The sequence below is a fragment of the Taudactylus pleione genome, unplaced genomic scaffold (genome assembly GCF_031769625.1).
Source record: "Taudactylus pleione unplaced genomic scaffold, aTauple2 ptg000009l, whole genome shotgun sequence".
In the NCBI taxonomy this organism is placed as follows: domain Eukaryota; kingdom Metazoa; phylum Chordata; class Amphibia; order Anura; family Myobatrachidae; genus Taudactylus; species Taudactylus pleione.
The window spans coordinates 5,799,121-5,820,334 of NW_028284412.1; the positions used below are offsets into that span (position 1 = coordinate 5,799,121).

General features: G+C 45.0%; 1 protein-coding gene across 1 annotated transcript in view; it reads right to left on the reverse strand.

The window, feature by feature from the left end:
* TLR4 (toll like receptor 4) overlaps positions 1–21,214 on the reverse strand; it is a 29,232-nt gene that overhangs the window by 2,360 nt on the left and 5,658 nt on the right. Inside the window, exons 4-5 of the mRNA XM_088467406.1 lie at positions 5,466–5,536; positions 35–201 (exon numbers count right to left, since the gene is read on the reverse strand). Coding sequence (XP_088323532.1) covers positions 35–201; positions 5,466–5,536 — 238 coding nt within the window. The remainder of the gene's footprint in view (positions 1–34; positions 202–5,465; positions 5,537–21,214) is intronic.

Consider the following 21,214-nt stretch of genomic DNA (forward strand, 5'->3'; position numbering starts at 1 on the left):
TACATATTGTATTACATAGAGAACTTACAATCACCTTGTGAGGTCGAGAAGTTGGAGTTTGGATATTCGGGAGAATTGCTTGCAAAAAAGATGTTGAAGAGTGTTAAAGCTAAGATCTAATATCCTGAGACTTTGTGGCACATCCTCAGGTACTACAGATAAATTGCAGTTACAACAATTCAAGGAGATCTGCGGAATATCCTGTAGTGCAAAAACAAAAAATTATGTTAATATTTGATCACATTGGGTCAACTTAAATACAATGGGGCAAGCAGTTGAATTCCATGTCTGGCACTATAACATTCACAAATTACTATGTCCTACAAACATTGATCATAAGGAGAGGTGAGAACCTGATTACAGGTAGCAGAATTCTAGTGGCAACAGTCATGAAGAGTGCCTGCTGGTTATAGAGGTGATGTTGCAAGGGTAATTAAGGGCATAGGTGGCAAAAATGTACAGATGTGTCCACGCTCATCTTTTCCACCGATGCTGCAAACGTGCACACACATCACGGTATGTGATTTGCCGCACATGCGTATGCCACAGTACCCCAGGCCGTGGTGACATTCGCACCATGCAATCCTATGGATCGTGGGAGCGGAAAAGCCACGCACTCCCACTTGTTGGCATGTGACTCGCTGCATACGTGCCATGGAAAGTCGCAGCGGCGGCAAAGATGAGCAAAAACACATCTGTACCTAACCTTGATAAGTCAGTGGTAGAAGTGAATTTCATGAAAGCAAGTTTTAATTTTGTATTTCGTACAATATTTTTGCAAGCATCTTCATTTCTCCCTGTGTGTCTTTGTAAATATACAGTGTGTTTGAAGTTCTGTCCACACACCTCCAGATGTGTCTTCAAAGACCTGTCCCAAATTTTATGCTCTGCCACAGATAGCGATTACCAGACTTTCATACTATTTTCTGAGTTTAGCTTCTTATTCATATCCAAAATTGCTTATTTTGGTACTTAGGATTGCTATTTATGTCACAAAGGAATTGCTGTCTGCTCGAGCTCTGACTTGTCTTATTATCATTCTGTTGCTGTGCTGCCCATCCTGATCTGTATCTGACCTGACTATTTTATGCCTTTTTGCTTGTTGCGTGGTTTGGACTACAGCCCCGTGCTATTTTTCCTCACTAAGGGACTGGTTCTGAGTCAGATGGATCTCTGTGTATAGACGCAAATGACAATTTATAGATTGTTTTTTCAGATCTCCAGCCTATTCTGAGTTGTATGGAACTTGGTCAGATCTGTCTTTCCATGAAATTGGGTGTTACGGGGGAAGCAACTGATGGCAACGATGTGAGTGCATAGAACCGCCCTGGCATGTGGCAGTGTTATGGGAGTGTTGTGTGCATGTGACTAAAGCTCAGTGCAATTCTGAATCATGTGCATGGGGAAAGGAAGCCTGTGACTGACGGAACCCTTGCAATTAGCATGGGGCTGGTTGAAGTGTCGGTACTAAGGCTGGTGTAAAAGCAATTGGTGGCAGTTGCACGAACCCACGCATTAGCCCCACGGATTCTCACATTAACATAAGGTAGTAAATCAGGCTTCCACAACTACAGTCACTTTGCATGGGACTCAGAATGAGCCCCTCAGTCTAACTTTTGGCGTAAAGCTAGGTACACACTATGCAATCCATTCAACGATCTATTGTTCTGACAAGTATCGGAACAACAGGTCACATGGATCGCATAGTGTGTACAGACTATCTGCGCGCTCCTGCAGTCGCATGCGATATAATCTGGTCAGCTGCACTGCATGGCCAACCGAACGAGATCACAAGTGGCGCCATTGCACATTACATCGCTCAATGTGTACCTGCGGTACGATATGTCGGCTCGTTGGACCGACATATCATCTGGGCACACATCGGCAAGGGTGTACCCAGCTTAAGAGTGGGTGAAAGACATGAATAAGTGCTATTCCTTGCTACGGGGATGCCACACTATTAGACAGATTACATGTTATAACAAATGCCAAAAACTGTACTGAAAAAATAAATTGAACAGATGGAAACCGGGAAATGCACAAAAATGAAACACTTTGCCAGCATAGTTAATAAAGTATAAATATTTGATGACCCAACACAGCATAATAAATGTGGGAATGTCATGAAATATTTCAAAGTACCTCCTAACAGATCTTTATTGATGATTTGCCTCTGTGGTAATAGGTGAGATAATTACTGTCTCAGTCAAGTAGACTAATTCACCTGTGCATAATTAAAGAACACTTGTGGACTGGAATTGAGGAAGCCTGGCATTAATTATATGAAATCCAGCTGAAATAAGTATATTTGTTATTTATTAATTAAACAGCAAAAAGCTATATTATGCCTATTTTTGCCAGAGAAAGAACTTAGCATTGTACGTCAAGTTACTGTTGATAGATTCACCATGCAAAGCATGGATCGTGACACGTATGTCCGCAATCGTCCTGCTAACATCATCCAGAAGAGAATGCATTACTGTAAAACAATGTTTTATTCTTAGAATAAACCATTTTTGTTAAAGACTAATATTTTTTAATAGGTTAGAAAAAACAGGGGACGCCAAACATAGTATAATTCAATGAAACATAAAATACTGCATATAAAAAGTGAATATGCTCTGCATACCAGAAATACATCTTAAGTGTGATTATCTGTGCAATATCAATGGAATGGAACCTGATCTTTTAAGTTTTTGCAAACAGTATCTAAATACTGTAGGTCAAAGGAAACCCAAGAAAATGAAAATACAATAGTGTAGTATGCTCATGAAAATACTACTAATTAGAGATGTGCACTCACCCCCATGTTTTGGTTTTGATTTTGGATCTGCATTTACTTTTTTATTTTGGTTTTGGTTCTGGTTTTACTAAACCACCCTCACGTGTTTTGGATTTGGATCAGTATATATATTTTTTTAATTATAAAAACAGCTAAAATCACATTACTTGAGACTGTTTTCGTTCCTACAGTATTGTTAACCACAATAACATTAATTTCCAGTCATCTCTAGTCAATTTTGACCACCTCACAGCTTACAATATTGTTTTCATCCAGTTTAAGCCAAAAGGCTGCACCAAGCTTACTGACTAAGCTAAGCAACAGCAGTGGGCGTCACAAATATGTGGCAGTTCAACTTTAAACATGGCACATGCCTCACACTGCATGAATGCACAGGGCTTATATATGCACGTGAACAAAGTGCACCAAACAGTACAAACAATAGAATTACTTAAGTTTTTTTTATGTCGCAAGCGCAGCTCTATTCAAGTCATAGGGCTTATATACAGTGCATCCAGAAAGTATTCACAGCGCTTCACTTTTTCCACATTTTTTATGCTACAGCCTTATTCCCAAATTTTTGTCCTCAAAATTCTACACACAATACCCCATAATGACAACGTGTAAAAAGTTTTTTTTGAGATTTTTGCAAATTTATTAAAAAAAACCAAAAACCTAAGAAATTACATGTACATAAGTATTCACAACCTTTGCCCATGAAGCTCAAAATTGTGCTCAGGTGCATCCTGTCTATATAAGGTCCCACATTTGACAGTGCATATCAGAGCACAAACCAAGCATGAAGTCCAAGGAACTGTCTGTAGACCTCCGTGACAGGATTGTCTCAAGGCACAAATCTGGGGAAGGGTACAGAAAAATATCTGCTGCTTTGAAGGTCCCAATGAGCACAGTGGCCTCCATCATCCGTAAATGGAAGAAGTTCAGAACCACCAGGACTCTTCCTAGAGTTGGCCAGCCATCTAAACTGAGCAATTGAGGGAGAAGAGCCCTAGTCAGGGAGGTGACCAAGAACCTGATGGTCACTCTGTCAGAGCTAACACATTTCTCTATGGAGAGAGGAGAACCTTCCAGAAGGACAACCATCTCTGCAGCAATCCACCAATCAGGCCTGTACATTAGAGTGGCCAGACAGAAGTCACTCCTTAGTAAAAAGCACATGGCAGCTTGCCTGAAGTTTGCCAAAATGCACCTGAAGGACTGGGGACACAGAAGGGGGGCTGCTGGGGACACAGAATGGGGGCTGCTTGGGCTGCAGACAGAGAAGGGGGGCTGGCTGGGGACACATAAGGGCAGCTGGCTGGGGACACAGAAGGAGGGATGGCTGGAGACACAAGGGTGGCTGGCTGGAGACACAGAGTATGAGTGTGCATGTATGTTAAAATAAAATTTTACTTTCACGGTGTATGTTGTGTTTTTTTTTTTATTAGTTTGGTTGTGGAACTACAAGTGCCAGCGGGCCCTTAATGCCCCGCATGCTGGTATTTGTGGTTCTTCAGATACCAGCATGCGGAGGAGGCTTGCTGGTACTTGTAGTTCCACAATTAAAGACAATATTTAACCATTTATTTTACACTACACACTAATTATTATTATTATTATTATTATTATTATCATTTATTTATATGGCGCCACAAATGTTCCGCAGCGCCTTACAAAGCACATAAACAAGTTGTAGTCAAGCGACTTACAGAACAATACAATACAGGACCAGGACATGGATAATATATATTTCTACATTAGTGACCATAACACCCAGATAAGCAACAGAGCATAAGCAGCCAAGTGTTAGGTGCCCTAGTAGTGAGTAAGAAGTAGATGAAACTAAAGTAGGGAGAAGTACAAGAGGTTAGAGGGCCCTGCTCATAAGAGCTTACATTCTAAAAGGGGAGGGGAAGACAAACAGGGGTGACACAGATGGGGAGGAAGGTGTATGCATCAGGGAGTTAGAATGACAGCTGGAAGGCTTTGATGAAATAATGGGTCTTGAGAGCCCGTTTGAAGGATTGCAAAGAGGTGGAGAGTCTGATGGGGAGTGGGAGAGAGTTCCAGAGGTGGGGAGCAGTGCGGGCAAAATCTTGGAGGCGGGAGTGGGAGGAAGTAATCAGCTGGCATGAAAGGCGGCGTGCATTAGTTGAACGAAGAGAGTGGAGAGGAGAGTGAAGGGAGATGAGATCAGAGATGTATATGGGGAAGATTGGGTGAGGGCTTTGTAAGTGAGCGTGAGAACCTTAAATTCTGTTCTAAAAGGGAAGGGGAGCCAGTGGAGGGCTTGTAGCAGAAGGGATGCAGATGTAGAGCGTTTGGAGAGGAATATAAGCCGTGCAGCAGCATTAAGGATAGAGAGATGGGATTTGGGGAGGCCAGGTAGGAGGAGGTTACAGTAGTCCAATCTGGAGATGACCAGTGAGTGTATGAGGGTTTTTGTAGCATCCTGGGTGAGATAGGGTCTGATCTTAGAAATATTTTTGAGATGAAAACGACAGGACTGTGAAAAGTTTTGGATATGTGGTTTGAAGGAGAGGGACGAGTCCAGGATAACTCCAAGAAAGCGCACTTTGGGGCTAGATGAGATAGTTATACCATCAAATGATAAAGAAAGAGTGGGAAGTGAGGTTATATGGGAGGGTGGGAAGACGATCAGCTCTGTCTTAGACATATTAAGTTTAAGAAATCGCTGGGACATCCAGGAAGAGATGGCAGAGAGACAGTTGGAGATACGAGTCAGAAGAGAGGGGGAGAGATCAGGGGAGGAAATGTAGATTTGAGTATCATCAGCATAGAGATGATAATGGAGGTCAAAAGAGCTGATGAGTTCACCTAGAGAGGAACCCACCACCCTGGGGCGGCGGGGATAGGCCCCGGGCTATCAGCCTAGGCCAGGGGTGCCCTGGAGAGGTGGACCCCTTTAATGGAGAGGTTCCCAACTCCCCAGGGATACCTGGCCTGGGCTGACTAGTGGTCAGGGCTGATGCTGTGGCTGGGGGGCCCAGTGAAAGGGCACCCCTGACTGTGGCATCAGTCCCCCCGTTAGAAAGGGTCCAGGGCTGGTTTTAAATATATTGGGTACCTCATGTCAATTTTTTTCTCCGTATATTTAAAACCAGCTCTGTCCCTGCTGGCTTATGCTGGTTCTTATATTACAGTGTAACCCTACACATTTTTTTCCCTGTAATGTTAAGAACCAGGACTAGCTGCCAAGTCCAGGGCTTGTTAGAGTTTTGGGGGGGACCTCACTTAATTTTTTAAAAAAGTTATCCATTTACAGAAAGAAACATACACAAATCACAATGATTTGTGTCTGTTTCTTACCATCTCACAGCTCAGGGGGTTGAGAGTTTGAAAAGTGATTTTGACAGAGAGTTTGCTCCTATCTCACCCAAGCTTGTCATCCCGATTCTTGGTAAATTTGAGAGCTGTATGTTTGAGGTGAAATGTACTTCCGATTTGGCCTGATGGTGATTTGAGTCGAGATTGCTATCTCACCCGAGTTTTACGAGTGAGATGAGAGAAATCTCTCTCTAACTCACCCGACTTTTGCCTTTAGTAAATTTGCAAGCAGGAAAAAAATGAATAAATCACCCGAGATGGTCATCTCGACCTATCTCGATTCTTAGTAAATTTACCCCCAAGTCACAGTGGTGCTTCACATTACCGATTTCTAGTGATATGGAATGACAAAATCTTCCTACAATAATAGAATTAGCATGAAAGGCTGAGGTGTCACACTAAAGTTAGAAAATAATACTGTAGCATCAGCAGTTGGGGGTGTTTAGATGCAAATTGGAAGGGAGATGGGAATATGTGGGGCAGAATTTTCATGAGCTGCTTTTCTTAGTCAGGGCCCTTGTAGCTGGTTATATTATGTTAGATGTTTAATGACATCCTTCGTTGTTCTGTCGCTAACCATTAATGTTACTGTGTTATCAGCCTATTGATCATATGTCGCCTGTAATAGGAGAGGCGTCAATGCTCCTTTATACAAAAGCAGAACACATTTGTTGTAATAGGGTTGTAGGTCCACTGGGATCCCTTGTGGGTTTCAGGACATCTGCACCGAAAAAATATAGCAAATGTGGCTGACTTTAGATTGTACATCTATTTTTTTTCTGCACACCTACAGTATCTTAAGGGGAAAATCATTAACACCCTCCTCATTTTAACAGTGCTCTGGTAGCACAGGCAGATTCAGGCGGGGGGGGGGAGGCACCCAGGCACGTGCCCCCCGTGTTGTTTAGGATACTTTTTTTTACCTTTATTGCAGCTGCACGGTCACCACCAGGATGAGGTTGCTGTCAGCCTTCCCTGGACCGTGCAGCTGCTATGATTGCTGCCCATCTGCCGGCGCCTTTCATTAAGTTTTTTTTAAAAGACCTGGCGTATGTCACGTCATGACATCATGTAGCAACACTCCGCAGAAAGAGAGGAGCCGATTCGCGTGAGGTGGGCAGTGAGCAGCAACAAGAAGGTAAGTGTGGGGGCTGCTGGGGACACAGAAGCGGGGCTGCTGGTGCTGAGCACACAGAAGGGGGGCTGCTGGTGCTGAGGACACAGAAGCGGGGCTGCTGGTGCTGAGTACACAGAAGGGGGGCTGCTGATGGTGACACAGAAGGGGGCTGCTGGGGCTGGGGACACAGAAGGTGGGCTGCTGGGGATACAGAAGAGGGGCTGCTGGTACTGAGATCACAGAAGGTTTGCTGCTGGTGCTGAGATTACAGAAAGGAAGATGCTGGGGCTGCGGTCACAGAAGTGGGGCTGCTGGTGCTGAGTACACAGAAGGGGGGCTGCTGGGGCTGAGGACACAGAAAGGGGGCTTCTGGGGCTGAGGACACAGAAGGGGGGCTGCTGGGGCTGAGGACACAGAAGGGGGGCTGCTGGGGCTGAGGACACAGAAGGGGGGCTGCTGGGGCTGAAAATGTAGGAGGGGGGCTGCAGGTGTGGAGATTACAGAAGGGGAGATGCTGGGCCGAGGGCACAGAAGGGAGGCTTCTGGGGCTGAGGATACAGAAGGGGGGCTGCTGGGGATGAGGACACAAAAGGGGGGCTGCTGGGGATGAGGACACAAAAGGGGGGCTGCTGGGGCTGAGGACACAGAAGGGGGGCTGCTGGGGCTGAGGACACAGAAGGGGGGCTGCTGGGGCTGGGGACACAGAAGGGGGGCTGCTGGGGCTGGGGACACAGAAGGGGGACTGCTTGGGCTGCAGACAGAGAAGGGGGGTTGGCTGGGGACACATAAAAGGCAGCAGGCTGGGGACACAGAAGGCGGGATGGCTGGAGACACAAGGATGGCTGGCTGGGGACACAGTAGACAGAGAGGAGGGTCCTTTTGCATGCACGCACCTTTGCAACGCTCATGGGGTCTAGAGGTGCCTCACCGGGTTTCACCACCCATTGTGACACCTCTGACAGCAACACAGGACCTAGAGAAGTTGTGGTATTAATAACTGCCACCCTGGAGATATATTAATGCTGAGCAGATCTCCATTGGACTGTGAGACAGACACATTTACTATCCTGGTAGTTGGCACAGAACACACGTGTGTCCAAAGATGGCACTGAAATAAACATACTGGCCGCAGGGCTGGATTACAAATCCACCATCCCAATTGAGCACAATGAACCCTTTGTCCTGTCAGTGTAAAGTATAACTGAATAGATAGGACCATCTCGATGCCACCTACCTAGCTGGAAATCATTTATACGGGGTCTATAGTATCCACCTATCCCAGGGGTGTGACAGGTCAGCCAGGGCAACTGCTGTCAATTGCCAAAATTTTGATTCTTGATGCCAGAAATAAAATAATTACTGTACCTAGGATTAGGGGCAGCTTCATTCCCAGCCTAATGCAACATACAAGCAATGTTTAAACATTATTTCCATCCAATACACCAACCTTGGATGCCTACAGACACAATGAACACCAGATGATAGGAAGCTCTGATATAACCTACTCACTGCACAGTAAAAACTGAATTTCCTCCACATAATACACATTCTAGGGGTGGTTTTCCTGACTCATTTGTACAATCAACATTTTGGGCAGTTGTAAAAAAAAATATGCAACCATGACCAGAACTGTAAAGGAAGGTGGTTGCTAACTTCTGTAATTAATCATATAAAGAGGAAGAAGCCCCTTGGCAGAACTAGTGCCCTGAAAACATACTTTCTCTTTCGCTAATATGATCACTTCAGTATATATGGCTATGAAGGCATTGGTATTGCTATCATTACTGTTTGTTAAATATGCATTCTTAGCACCAGTTAAGCGCATACTGAATGTGAATATAAACAGTAGTGCAAAGAATAGATGGTGCCCCTTACCTCCTTGCTGGATCCATTAACATGAGGAGTAAGAGTCCCAGAGCTCAGTAAAGGCCCATGACAGGTGCTGCTGTGGCTAGCTCTGATCACGGTAGGCGGCACAGTTAAGAATTGGATAGAGGCTGTGATAAGTTACCAAGGGGAGCACAGGGCATGGCTGGCCCAGTCAGAACTGTCCCATGCTTGCGGTGGCCCAATACGTCCCTGGATATATTTACCAATCCAGAACTCAGCATACAACAGATAGTTACAGCACAACAACATAACAATATATAGGGACCAATAGGAGAAAGCACAGACATACAGCATGGGGGTCCCTTTAGTGATATACACTTACTACAGCCTGTATATACTAGGGATGCGCAGGCTCGGATTAGTTCGGATTTTCGTGCCAAATTCGGATTTTTCCTGCCAAAAATCGGGTCTCAGAAAGAGGCAAAACGTCATCTTTCATGGACAAACAACATCATTCCTGGACAAAAGTCCATGAAAGATGATTTTTGTCCATGAAAGATGATGTCTTGCCTCTTTGTGAGACCCAATTTTTGGCGGGAAAAATCTGAATATGGCGGGAAATCCGAACTAATCCGAGCCTGCACATCCCTAGTATATACCAACACACAGCTCTATATAACACTGCATCCTACTGTCACGGTTGGTGCTGGAGAGTTACCTGACTCAGGTGTTGAACAGGACTCAGGGGAGACCGGCTTGACTGGAACCATGGAAGATGTAAATAGCTCTATTTGCATAAGAACTGTTTGGCAGTGAGAACTGCCTTTGATTATAAATGACAGGAACAGGAAACTTGTAACGTTGGAGTGGAACCAGTAGAAAACTTGGAGAAACTGGACTGGGACCGGCAGGAAGGCTTGCTGAGCTGGACGGGGTACCAGTAGGTAGGCTTGCAGAATTGGATTGAGAACCAGTAGATAGACTTGCTGAATTGGACTGTGAACCAGTAGGATTTCCAGATGTGCCAGGTATAGCTATTAGAAGGATTGCTGATTGAACTGGTCTGGGAACCAACAGGATTTCTGGATATGCCTGGTATAGCTGTTAGCAGGAATTCTAGATGAACTGGTCTGGGAACCAGCAGGATTTCTGGATATGCCAGGTATAGCTGTTAGCAGGATTACTAGTTGAACTGGTCTGGGAACCAGCAGGATTTCTGGATATGCCAGGTATAGCTATTAGCAGGATTACTAGATGAACTGGTCTGGGAACCAGCAGGATTTCCAGATGCACCAGGGGTTGCTGCCAGCAGGAACCTGGGATATACTTGTACACAGAGAGACAGAAATAGCACAATCTGTACACCACAGGAAGTAATGAGATGTTCAGGCCCAGAATGCTATCAGAGGAGGATGTTTATACCCTGGCTCTTGCAAGAATTGGTGGATACAGTCAGGTGGTCTGGCAGTAGCATTCTGAGTGTTGAAGGGCACAACATGCAGAGGGAGCAAACATATCTGCAGTACTGAGAGTCAGAACTACACCTGTGATTCCAATCAAGACTAGAAGTGTTCACAGACAGGAAAGGATCCAGGTGAATAATCAATGTGGAAAGGAGAGCACAAATGCATACTCAGAAGTGTTGCAGCCAGCATGATTAGAGCAGATCTCCCAGGCAAATCACACACACAGATCCATGGGACAGTTGGCAGGGGTAAGTCTCAAGGGAAAAAGGTGAAAAACTAGCCAGGATCGTGACACCTACTATATACCGACACAGAGCCCTATATAACACCATAGCCCCCTATATACTGTCACATAGCTCTATATAACACCACAGCCTCCTATGTACTGACATACAGCCCTATATAACACCACAACCCCCTCTATATAAAAACAAACAGCTCTATGTAACACCACAGCCAACTATACATGTATACTACTGACACACAGTTCTATATAACATCACAGCCCCCTATATACCAACACATAGCTCTATATAACACTACAGCCCCCAATATACTGACACACAGCTCTATGTAACACCAAAGCCTCCTATATAACCCCCTATATACCGACACACAGCTCTATTGTATACAGCCCCTATATAACAACCCAACCCACTATATACCAACACACAGCCACCTATATACAGACACACATACCACTATATACAAACACACAGCCCTCTATATACAGACACACAGCCCCTATAAGGTAACCAGCCCCTCTATACCGACACACAGTCACCTATAATGTAACAGAGCACCTATGTAACAATAGTGACAGTCACCTGCAGCCCACCAGCTCACCATTGGATGCAGTCATGATGCTCCCAGGCTGCAGGCATTGAAAAACCCACACTATGACTCCCCGGTTCCAGCTACTGCCAGGCCCCACCCCTTCCTGTCACAGAGACCCCGTGCACAGCCCAAACGCCACTCTCATTGCACAGTAGAGTGGACATCGGTAGTCCACCATCAAATGATGGCTGGGCTTCCACCATCAAAACTTTCGATGCATTGGTAAGTAACCATTGCATCAAAAGTATTAGATGAAAAAAACAATTCATTTGATATACTCATGGGCAAAAAAACCTTCTTGCACATGCGCAATAGCCCTATTTCACTGCTGGCAGGGGCCGGCACTGGGGGCGGGACTGGGTGGGATTGGGGGCGGGGCAAGATGCCAGATGCTGAGAGCTGCAGGCAGGGACAGCATTAAAAAGAAAGTAACCATCACAACACCATAGAATCATTACCATTCGATGGCGGCAAACATCTGAATGCTGTCATCAAGTGGAAAAAAACACTACCACCACAAGAAAAACATCAATGGTCGGCAAACATCGACCATCGATGTCCATCCCTATTGCACAGCAGAGCGGCGTCTATGGCAGGGGACAGGTCTGTATGTCTCCCTCTGCAAAACTTGAATAAAGAGAGAGAGGAATGAAGACTCCAGCTCACTCAGACAGGGGCCGATTACCCGGGAGTCTGCAGCCCCTGGAAGATGTGCAGAGGTGTAGCTTGCCATGGTGCTGCCAGCGCAGCCAGTACTAGACACTGAACCTGTGCTTACTTTTATGCAGCCTGGCCCAAGGACAATGAGATAGCGGATGGCCCTGGGACCCACCTGCACTGAGAGAGGGGGGAGGGACACATATGAGCTATCCCAGCAGTAACTTTCCCAAGTTCCAGGTGGGCCAATGCACCCTTAATCTGTACAGTCCTGGACTTAAGTCAGCAGTATAAGGGAGCAGACAAGAGAATATGTATGAGTCACAGCCAGAATAAGTAAACAGGAGAACAAGCTGAAGTGTGGTATGTAGCAGCAAGCCAAAGCAAACCCATACTTAGCAATCACCTGGCATTGAATGCTAAGTATGACTTTGCTTTATAACAAGAGTGGTGGAGATTCAAACTCTTAAGTGAGTGTTGGCAAATTGTGCATGATCAGTGGCAGCTCCTACCTTTTTTAGTTTGGGGGTCTGCCAAGGCTACAGTTTACATTGGCGCTAGTGGAAGAAATGGAGTCCCTAGAAGCCTAATGCTGCCATAATAGAGGCCAAAGTGGCTTACCATTGGAAATGCTTTCTGATAATGGCAGTCTGGGCTGGCAGCCCCAGGGAGAAAAAAACAAAACACCTCCCACTGGCACTGACAGCCTTGCGTGAGATTAGAAAAAAAAGACTTCCAGTAGCAAGCCAGAGAACAGACTGGAGGAATAGAGGTTTACTGGTGGTGATAGATTTTACCATGGAGCTACAACTTTCAGTGACTCTAATTCAGCTGAAAGGTATGCACCAAAGAAGTGCTTAAAAAGTTCTATCATCTACAAATTTATAGGTAAAAAAAACTGGTTCAAACTGGCCTAACAAAGAATAAAAGACAGGTTATTTGTAGATGATAGAATTTTTCAAGCACTTCTTTGGTGCATTCAGCTTTATCAGAGTCACCAAAATGTTTAGCATGCACAACTGCAGTAAAATGGCTTCTAGGACTACATACTGTACTCTCCAGTCCTTATTGTGCCTACACACTTGGTGATTTTTTACACAATTTGCCCAATTTCGATGAATCGTGAGATGAAAATCGAGTAAAATATGGTCAAATCGTGAGTTTTCACTCATGATCACGATGCACATACCCGCTCGTCATACATCGCATCTTCAGATCTGTCGTGCTGTAGGGCAGATTTGCCAATCTGGCACATGATGCGGTGCCGATCGTGATCTATTGCACGATTCATCGTACGTCGCTTATTTTGAATGACAGGACCTTGTACACGCCCAATCGCCATCTTGTGCAGCAACGTGGATTGAAGGAGAAGGATGCGATTGCACAACTGAAGTTTGCTATTCCTAGTTTTGGTGAGTATTGCTACTGCAACCCCACTGCCCACCAATGTGTGCCACCCACCTACCCACCAATGTGTGCCACTCACCTATAAATGCATGACCCAGCCACAGCCCACCTATATGAGGCGGGCAGTGGTTGTGTCATGCATTAAACTCCCATACCCACCAATGTGTGCCACCCACCTACCCACCAATGTGTGCCACCCACCTATAAATGCATGACCCAGCCACTGCCCACCTATATGATGTGGGTGGTGGCTGGGCCATGCATTAAACTCCCATGCCCACCAATGTGTGCCACCCACCTATAAATGCATGACCCAGCCACCGCCCACCTATAAGAGGCGGGCGGTGGATGGGTCATACATTAAACTCCCATGCACACCAATGTGTGCTACCCACCTACCCACTCACTGCCCACCAATGTCACGGCCCACCTAATAAATACCTAGAAAATAAGAAAACACTCCAAATATATTAAAACACCATAAACAAAATATATTGCAACAACATAAACAAATATATTACAACAACAGAAACAAATATATTATATCAGCATAAACAAATATATTAAAAACCTGTAAAAAAAACCATATTAAAATACCATCACAAACATTAAAAACCTGTAAAAAAACATTAAAATAATATTACAAACATATTAAAAACCTGTAAAAAACATTAAAATACCATTACAAACATATTAAAAACCTGTAAAAAAAATATTAAAACAAAATTAAAACATTTAACATTAACAACATTAAAAATCACAAAACAATTTACAATTATAGCTAAAAATGTATATGTCCATATTTTTCTTTTTCCTAGGAATGTCTATGGATAGTGAGTGAGAGTTTATGACTGGATTCCTGGAGATCCTGCAGTCCAAAGAGTGTCTATGGTGGATAAGCTGTAGACAATACCATAATAAGTCCCAAAATTGGCAGCTTTGAAGGTGTTGTTGGAGTTCACCAAAAAGTTTGTAGCGGATGCTACCCTGAAAACAGTCCGCCAGAAAATCTAGAACTTGCATACGTGTATGTTAAGGAAAAGAAAAAAGTGGACAATTCCAAGCGCTCCGGAGCGGGCACAGACAACCTCTATCATCCAACGCTGTGGTACTATAACATGATAAGCTTCATCAGCGATCAGGAGCCACAATGCCAGTCTGCTGTCCTGATGGCCGAGTGATAGGGAGAAGAGGTGGCAGAAGTGAGAGGACTATCTGAGGAAGTTTTGGTAAGTAGAGACAGTTCATAAACCAAAACCTTTTCTTTTTTTAAACAAAAATTTTAGATCAATCCCAATTGTCCACTATAGTCAGTTATCTCACAGACAGTTCTCCTGCCATGGCACTGTACCTGGTCCGTTGAAATAGGCCATATACTCCTCCCTCATTTCTTTGACACGTGCGGTTGATGTTGTTGGAATTGGAGGTGCAAACACTTATGTAAACTGGGCAATCTCCTCCAGATGTCCTGCATCTTCTGGTCTAGTTGTGACTGGTCCTTGTTGTGTAGTTTTCCTTCGCAAAAGGTTGTGCAGTACACAGCACGCCATCACAACCGAGTCTATCTTGTCCACATGTAGGTTTATGGTGGTTGGAAAATGTGGAACCAGTTACTTGGTATTTCAAAGGGATAGACGATAGTTATAGATCCTCCTCTCTCTGGTCAGGCCCCTCTGTACAAATGGCTTCATCATGTGTTCATGTAAAGCAAAAGCCTCGTCTGCAATGAAAATGTAATTTAGGCTGTGCTTTGTCTCATCCAGTGACGGCAAGTTGAGGGTTTTGTTGGTGAGGCTCTGGTAGAATGCCGTCTGTTTGAAGGACCCACCATCTGAAGCACGGACATTCTACCCAACATCCACAAACAAAAATTTGTAGTTGGCATTCACCACTGCCATGAGAATGATGCTGAAGAAGCCTTTCTAGTTGTAGTAATATGATCCGGTGTTGGCAGGTGGGTTGCTGCGTATATGTTTTCCATCGATGGCTCCTCCACAGTTAGGGAAATTCTAATGTTATTCAAACTCTTCAGCTATGCTCTTCCACTCATCCACGTTGTTTGGAAACTAGAAAAATATAAAAAAATGGGTTAAAACATGACATATATTATTGTTGCCTGTACTATCACCAAATTTTATCACTCCCAATAGGTACTGTATGGTATGCGGTGGTGATGACGCTGATTGGACAAGGTCTCTATACACATGGCGCAAGTACAGAGTGATGGAAGCCGTGGCCACAATCTGTTCTTGTGCCATGTGTGTATTGGCCTGTTCAATCTGGCGTCTGACCCACCGTATAGCATACAGCAGCCTACCTATTGGGATTGATAACATTTGGTGATTATGCTGTTTTCTACATTTTATATGGATAATTAAAAATGGATATATTAAAAAATTACACAAAATTTTTTTATTTATCACTTTGCAGTGTTGCTGGCACAGTGTTGTTAATGCAGCCTTATTGGCTGATAACACATTTTTTTTTTTACTTTTTATATAACTGTGTTGTGTGTTTTATTTTTTCTTACCTTGCAATACTAGTACTGCAGTACTTTAACAATAGCCTTGCGGGTCTCCGGGATGATGGTGCCCAAGGACTGAGAGTCCCAAACTTTAGGTCTTCCAGTTACCTTCCTGTAGCCAGGTACCTCAGGGTAGCCACCAGCCTCTCTTCAGCAGGGATTGCCCTCCGCAGCCTTGTGTCCTGCCTCTGGATGTGGGGGGGTCACCATACTCAGCACATAGGCAAACACAGGGGGGGTTTCCATCTGCCTGGAAACCCCCCTCCCCAGCCCACACCATGGCCACAATACAAATAGTAATATAATACAATTTTACAAGTGCTGCATGTTATTCTCAGTATCACAAATGAAATAATTAGCACCACCTGTGGATGTTTTAACATGTATCAGCCAGTAATAAATAACCTGTGCATCAACTAGGAGATCTGGAAAACATTCACTGTTACGGATGTGCTGCTATAGAGCCCAATATGTACATATATGTCCAGGGCAGTGCTAGGTTATTCTGCTGCTCCCAGACTCCCAGACTTGCTCCAATACTCTGGAATGGTGCCCACATCTAAAATAAAAGCATTGAGCTCAGGCAGGATGGCCCTACTGCCGTATATAATGGCTTACTGTGATCGCTGGTCCTGTATATGCTGGAATTATGACACACAATACACTTTGTATGACGCATATTAAACTGGTTAAGTGCTAATTCTACCCTCTTCATGGACTGGCCACACTCACTCTAAAATCAAGAATTTGGAAACCCCCCTCTAGAAATCCTGCGTTTGCCACTGCAGCAACTCCTGGAAGGTGTCGTCATCCATGTGCAGTTAATTGTGGTAGTCGTCCGGGTTGTTCTCCTTGATCTCCATCAGCAGGGACATGTGAGAGCGAGTATCCCTTTGCAGCAGCCACTTCTTGGCCCAGCATGCTCTCCTCCTTTGCTAGGCCCTCTCCTTCATCACCTTGAACCCAGCATAGGCGACCATCACTCTATATCGATAGGGATCCATCAGTACAGAATTCAGGAACAGGATAGAATGCAGGTAGCACACACTTGCATGTAGAACACACTTTGTAAAAGGCAAAGCAGAGCACAGTAGCACTGTACAGGGTTCAGCAGGTATACACCTAGCCTCACTAGTAGCAGAGCAGAATGTGCACAGAGTTAAAATGGCGCCTGCTTTTTATACCCCCTAGCTAGCTACGCCCATTATTTAATAGAAGCCTCCTTTTGTTGTTTGGTAAACTCACGATCTATCGTGCACGATCTCATGAATTTGGACTTCCGATACATTGCACGATAGATCGTGAGGTCGTGATTCAAATTGGCAGCTTTTAAGACCAAATCGTGAACATGATTGCCGGGGAGCTCCCGGGGAGAGTTCAAGAGAAATCGTACACCAAGTCCGATCGTGAGCACATCACCAAGTGTGTAGGCACCTTAAGAAGCTGTTTCCCTCCTAAGACTGCCAGCCCTGTATAGGATTAGCGGCAGCAACTCCCAATAGGAAACCACTACACGGCAAACTTCTGCTCGCTAGGCAGGTCTAAACAGGGAGACTGTCTCCTGCTCCATGCTGTGACTGTCCTGCACCGAGGACTCAGTTATCGTGCTCACGGGGCAGTGAAAGTTACGGGACAGGAATGCGAGGGCCACGACTGGCACTGGAGCTCACTGAGATGGTGGATTTGCAGTGGTTTTAATGGGGGGCTGCAGCCCTGCAAGCCTCTAGGTAAAAACCGCCACTACTGGGGACTCACTCTGGGTTCTGCACAGATCTCATCCATCTTGGCATCATTAAGCATAGGGATGTCCTCATTGTCTACATATTTAAAATAGTATACCTTGATGAACTGCTATATAATTATTACATATAGTATATGGTTCATTCAAACTAGTAAGAAAAAAACATTATGATTTTCAAATGCAGATTTTATTATGGAAGCCTATGTGTAAAATCCTGCCGTATTGTTTTGGAAAGATAGATTAATGCTGAAGCTAGAACCACAAAGTATATCTCTGTGGTGGTTTGACAGACAAAAAAAATACAGTATGCTTAATATAATTTCACTAGGGGTATATTTATTAAAGTGAGAGTTTTTAGAAGTGGAGATGTTGCCCATAGTAACCAATCAGACTGTACTTAACATTTAACTAGCACTTTCTAGAAGTTACTGTAATAGCTAGAATCTGCTTGGTTGCTATGGGCAACATCTCCACTTCTAAAGACTCTCACTTTAGTAAATTTACCCCTAAATATTTAAATGAAACATTTTTTTTGGTCATTTTGGGTACTGTAGATGTTTTTTTCTGAAATTTCATAGTCTTCTGAAAAAGTCTTCTTTTTTAACTTCCCTTTACGGCAGGATGATTCTGCTCACACCTACATAGGCTGCAAGCAGAATCAGCCACTGGTGTATCTATAATGGATACAAGGTGTGCAGTGCACAGGGGCCCCGCACACAGTACACCCTGCACCCATATAAATATACTTACTGCTCCATCGGGCCGGCACTGACTGCAGAAATCACTGGGAAAAAGGCCACCAGGGCTATTGTCCGGTGATTAGCGTATGTGCAGTAGAGATGTCCCAGGTCCACGGGGCACGTGCCATGTTCCCGGAGACCTGCGCATGCACAGTAAACTCTGGCACAATGTCAGAGTCTACTGCACCGTCGAAGAGGAGTGGGCCCAATCGGAACCTGCACAAGGACCCCCACATCTCTTAAACCGCCTCTGGAATCAGCCTTCTATAGATAACATGCAGAAGACACCGAAATATGCCCCATGATATATGTGAGTAATTTACACATCAGTACTGTTGCTAATATTGATTTTGGGGAATCGGTATGAATCACCGCCGGACCCAAGCTCGGAGGATGAAATACCGACACCAGAAGTCCGGCAGCTGAAGATCCCGACTAAGGTAAGTAACACCCCTAATCCTCCCCTTTCCCCCCATAACCCTCCTTTAGGGGTGCCTAACCCCAACCTCCCCATAGTGCCTTACCCTAACCTCGCCCCAGGGGTGCCTAAACCTAACCCCCCCCTCCCTGCACCCTGAACCTAACCCTCCCGGACGGGTGCCTAAACCTAACCTCCCCCCGGTGGTGCCTGACCCTAACCCCCCTTCCCCTAGCCTAAACCAATCCCTCCCGGGGGGGTGCCTAGCCGCTGGGCCATAACTAGGGCAGTGCGACCAGTGCCATGTCACAGGGCACCACAGGGCAGGGGTCGCTGTTTGGGCCTATCAATTTTCCTGTTTATTATCATTCTCACTTGTAGCTTCCTCTTCTTTTATTCCCAGCAACTCCTGGCCTCCCCTATTACTTCCCCGGCCCCTCCAGATGAGACAATGGCCCTTTTTGAGGTGCACTAGCTTATGTCCCTATTTAAAAAATGTTCGGGGGGCGCCAATGCTCTCTCTGGCACAGGGCACAAAAAAGTCTAGTTACGGCTCTGCCTAGCCCTAAGTCCCACCAGGAGTCGCTAATCCTAACACCCATCCCTTCCCGCTGCTAAGTGCTCCCGACGCCCATTTTACCTATGATCGATATGCCGTGCATCAGGATTTCGGCGTGGGGCTGATGATAGGCATCGGTATTTAGACACCTATCATTAGTCCCATTCCAGGATTTCACAGTCAGGAAGTCGGTGGTCGGCATTTTGACCGCCGGCTTCCTGACTACATCCTGATTTTGGAATGTGACCCATGCTAAAATTGCCAGAATAGGGTCTACACAGGTGTGAGAATAACTTCTGTGGCAAAAGATTTCAACATAAACATTTTCAATGGATCTGCTCTTTCTTTGGTGTTAGTAAAAATAGGGGAAACATACTTTAAATTAGGGGTGTGCATCGGCCACTTTTCGTGTTTTGTGTTTTGGTTTTGGATCTGGATCTTTCTTCGTGTTTTGGATCTGGATTGGTTTTGCCAAAACCACCCTTCCAGGTTTTGGTTTTGGATCTGTATTTTTTTGGAAAAAAGCATAAAAACTGCTAAAATCACAGAATTTTTTTTTTGTTCCTACGCTATTATTAACCTCAATAACATTCATTTCCACTCATTTCCAGTCTATTCTGAACACCTCACACCTCACAATATTGTTTTTAGGCCAAAAGGTTGCTCTGAGGTAGCTGGATGACTATGCTAAGCGACACAAGTGGGCGGCACAAACACGTGGCCCATCTAGGAGTGACACTGCAGTGGCAGACAGGATGGCAGTTTGAAAAACTAGAGTACATAATACAAAGAAAAAAAAGAGGTTCAAGATGGCATTGTCCTTGGGCTCTCCCACCCACCCTTATGTTGTATAAACAGGACATGCACACTTTAACAAACCACTCATTTCAGTGCCAGGGTCTGCCACATGACTGTGGCTGAAATCATTGGTTCGTTTGGGCCCCCACAAAACAAGCTGGCAATTAATCTGTCCCTGCACAAACTGGCTCTACACAGGCAATATGTCATCCTCATCCTCATCCACCGATTCCTCACCCTCTTCAGTGTTGTGTACATCCTCATCCTCACAGAGTATTAATTTGTCCCCGCTGGAATCCACCACCACAGGTCCCTCTGTACTTTCTGGAGGCTGGTCTTCCCAGAAAAATTGATAATTAATTTTGATGAACATCACCTTCTCCGCATTTTGTGAAAGCAACCTCCTATGCCTTTCGCTGACAAGGTTCCTGGCTGCACTAAAAACTCTTTTGGAGTACACACTGGAGGGGGGGGCAACTCAGGTAAAATAGAGCCAGTTTGTACAGGGGCCTCCAAATTGCCTCTTTCTCCTGCCAGTACAGGTACGGACTGTCTGACATGTCTACTTGGATGCTGTCACCTATGTAATCCTCCACCATTCTTTCAATGGTGACAGCATCATATGCAGTGACAGTAGACATGTCAGAAATTGTTGTCAGGTCCTTCAGACTGCACCAGATGCCCAAACTTGGTCCTGCCTGCCCTGCATCACTGCCAGCGGGTTGGTTAGGATATCTAAGTTGTTTCCTGGCAGCCCCAGTTGCGGGAGAAAATGAAGAAGGAGCTGTTGCCGTGCCACATTCCGCTTCAGCTGACAGTGTTTACACCAACAGGTCTTTGCATCTCTGCAGGCTTGTGTCCGCTGGAAAGAGAGACACCACGTAGGCTTTAAACCTAGGATCGAGCACGGTGGCCAAATTGTAGGGGTCTGATTTCCACAAATTGACCACTCTCGAATCCTGGCAAAGCAAATGAAGGGCTTCATCCACA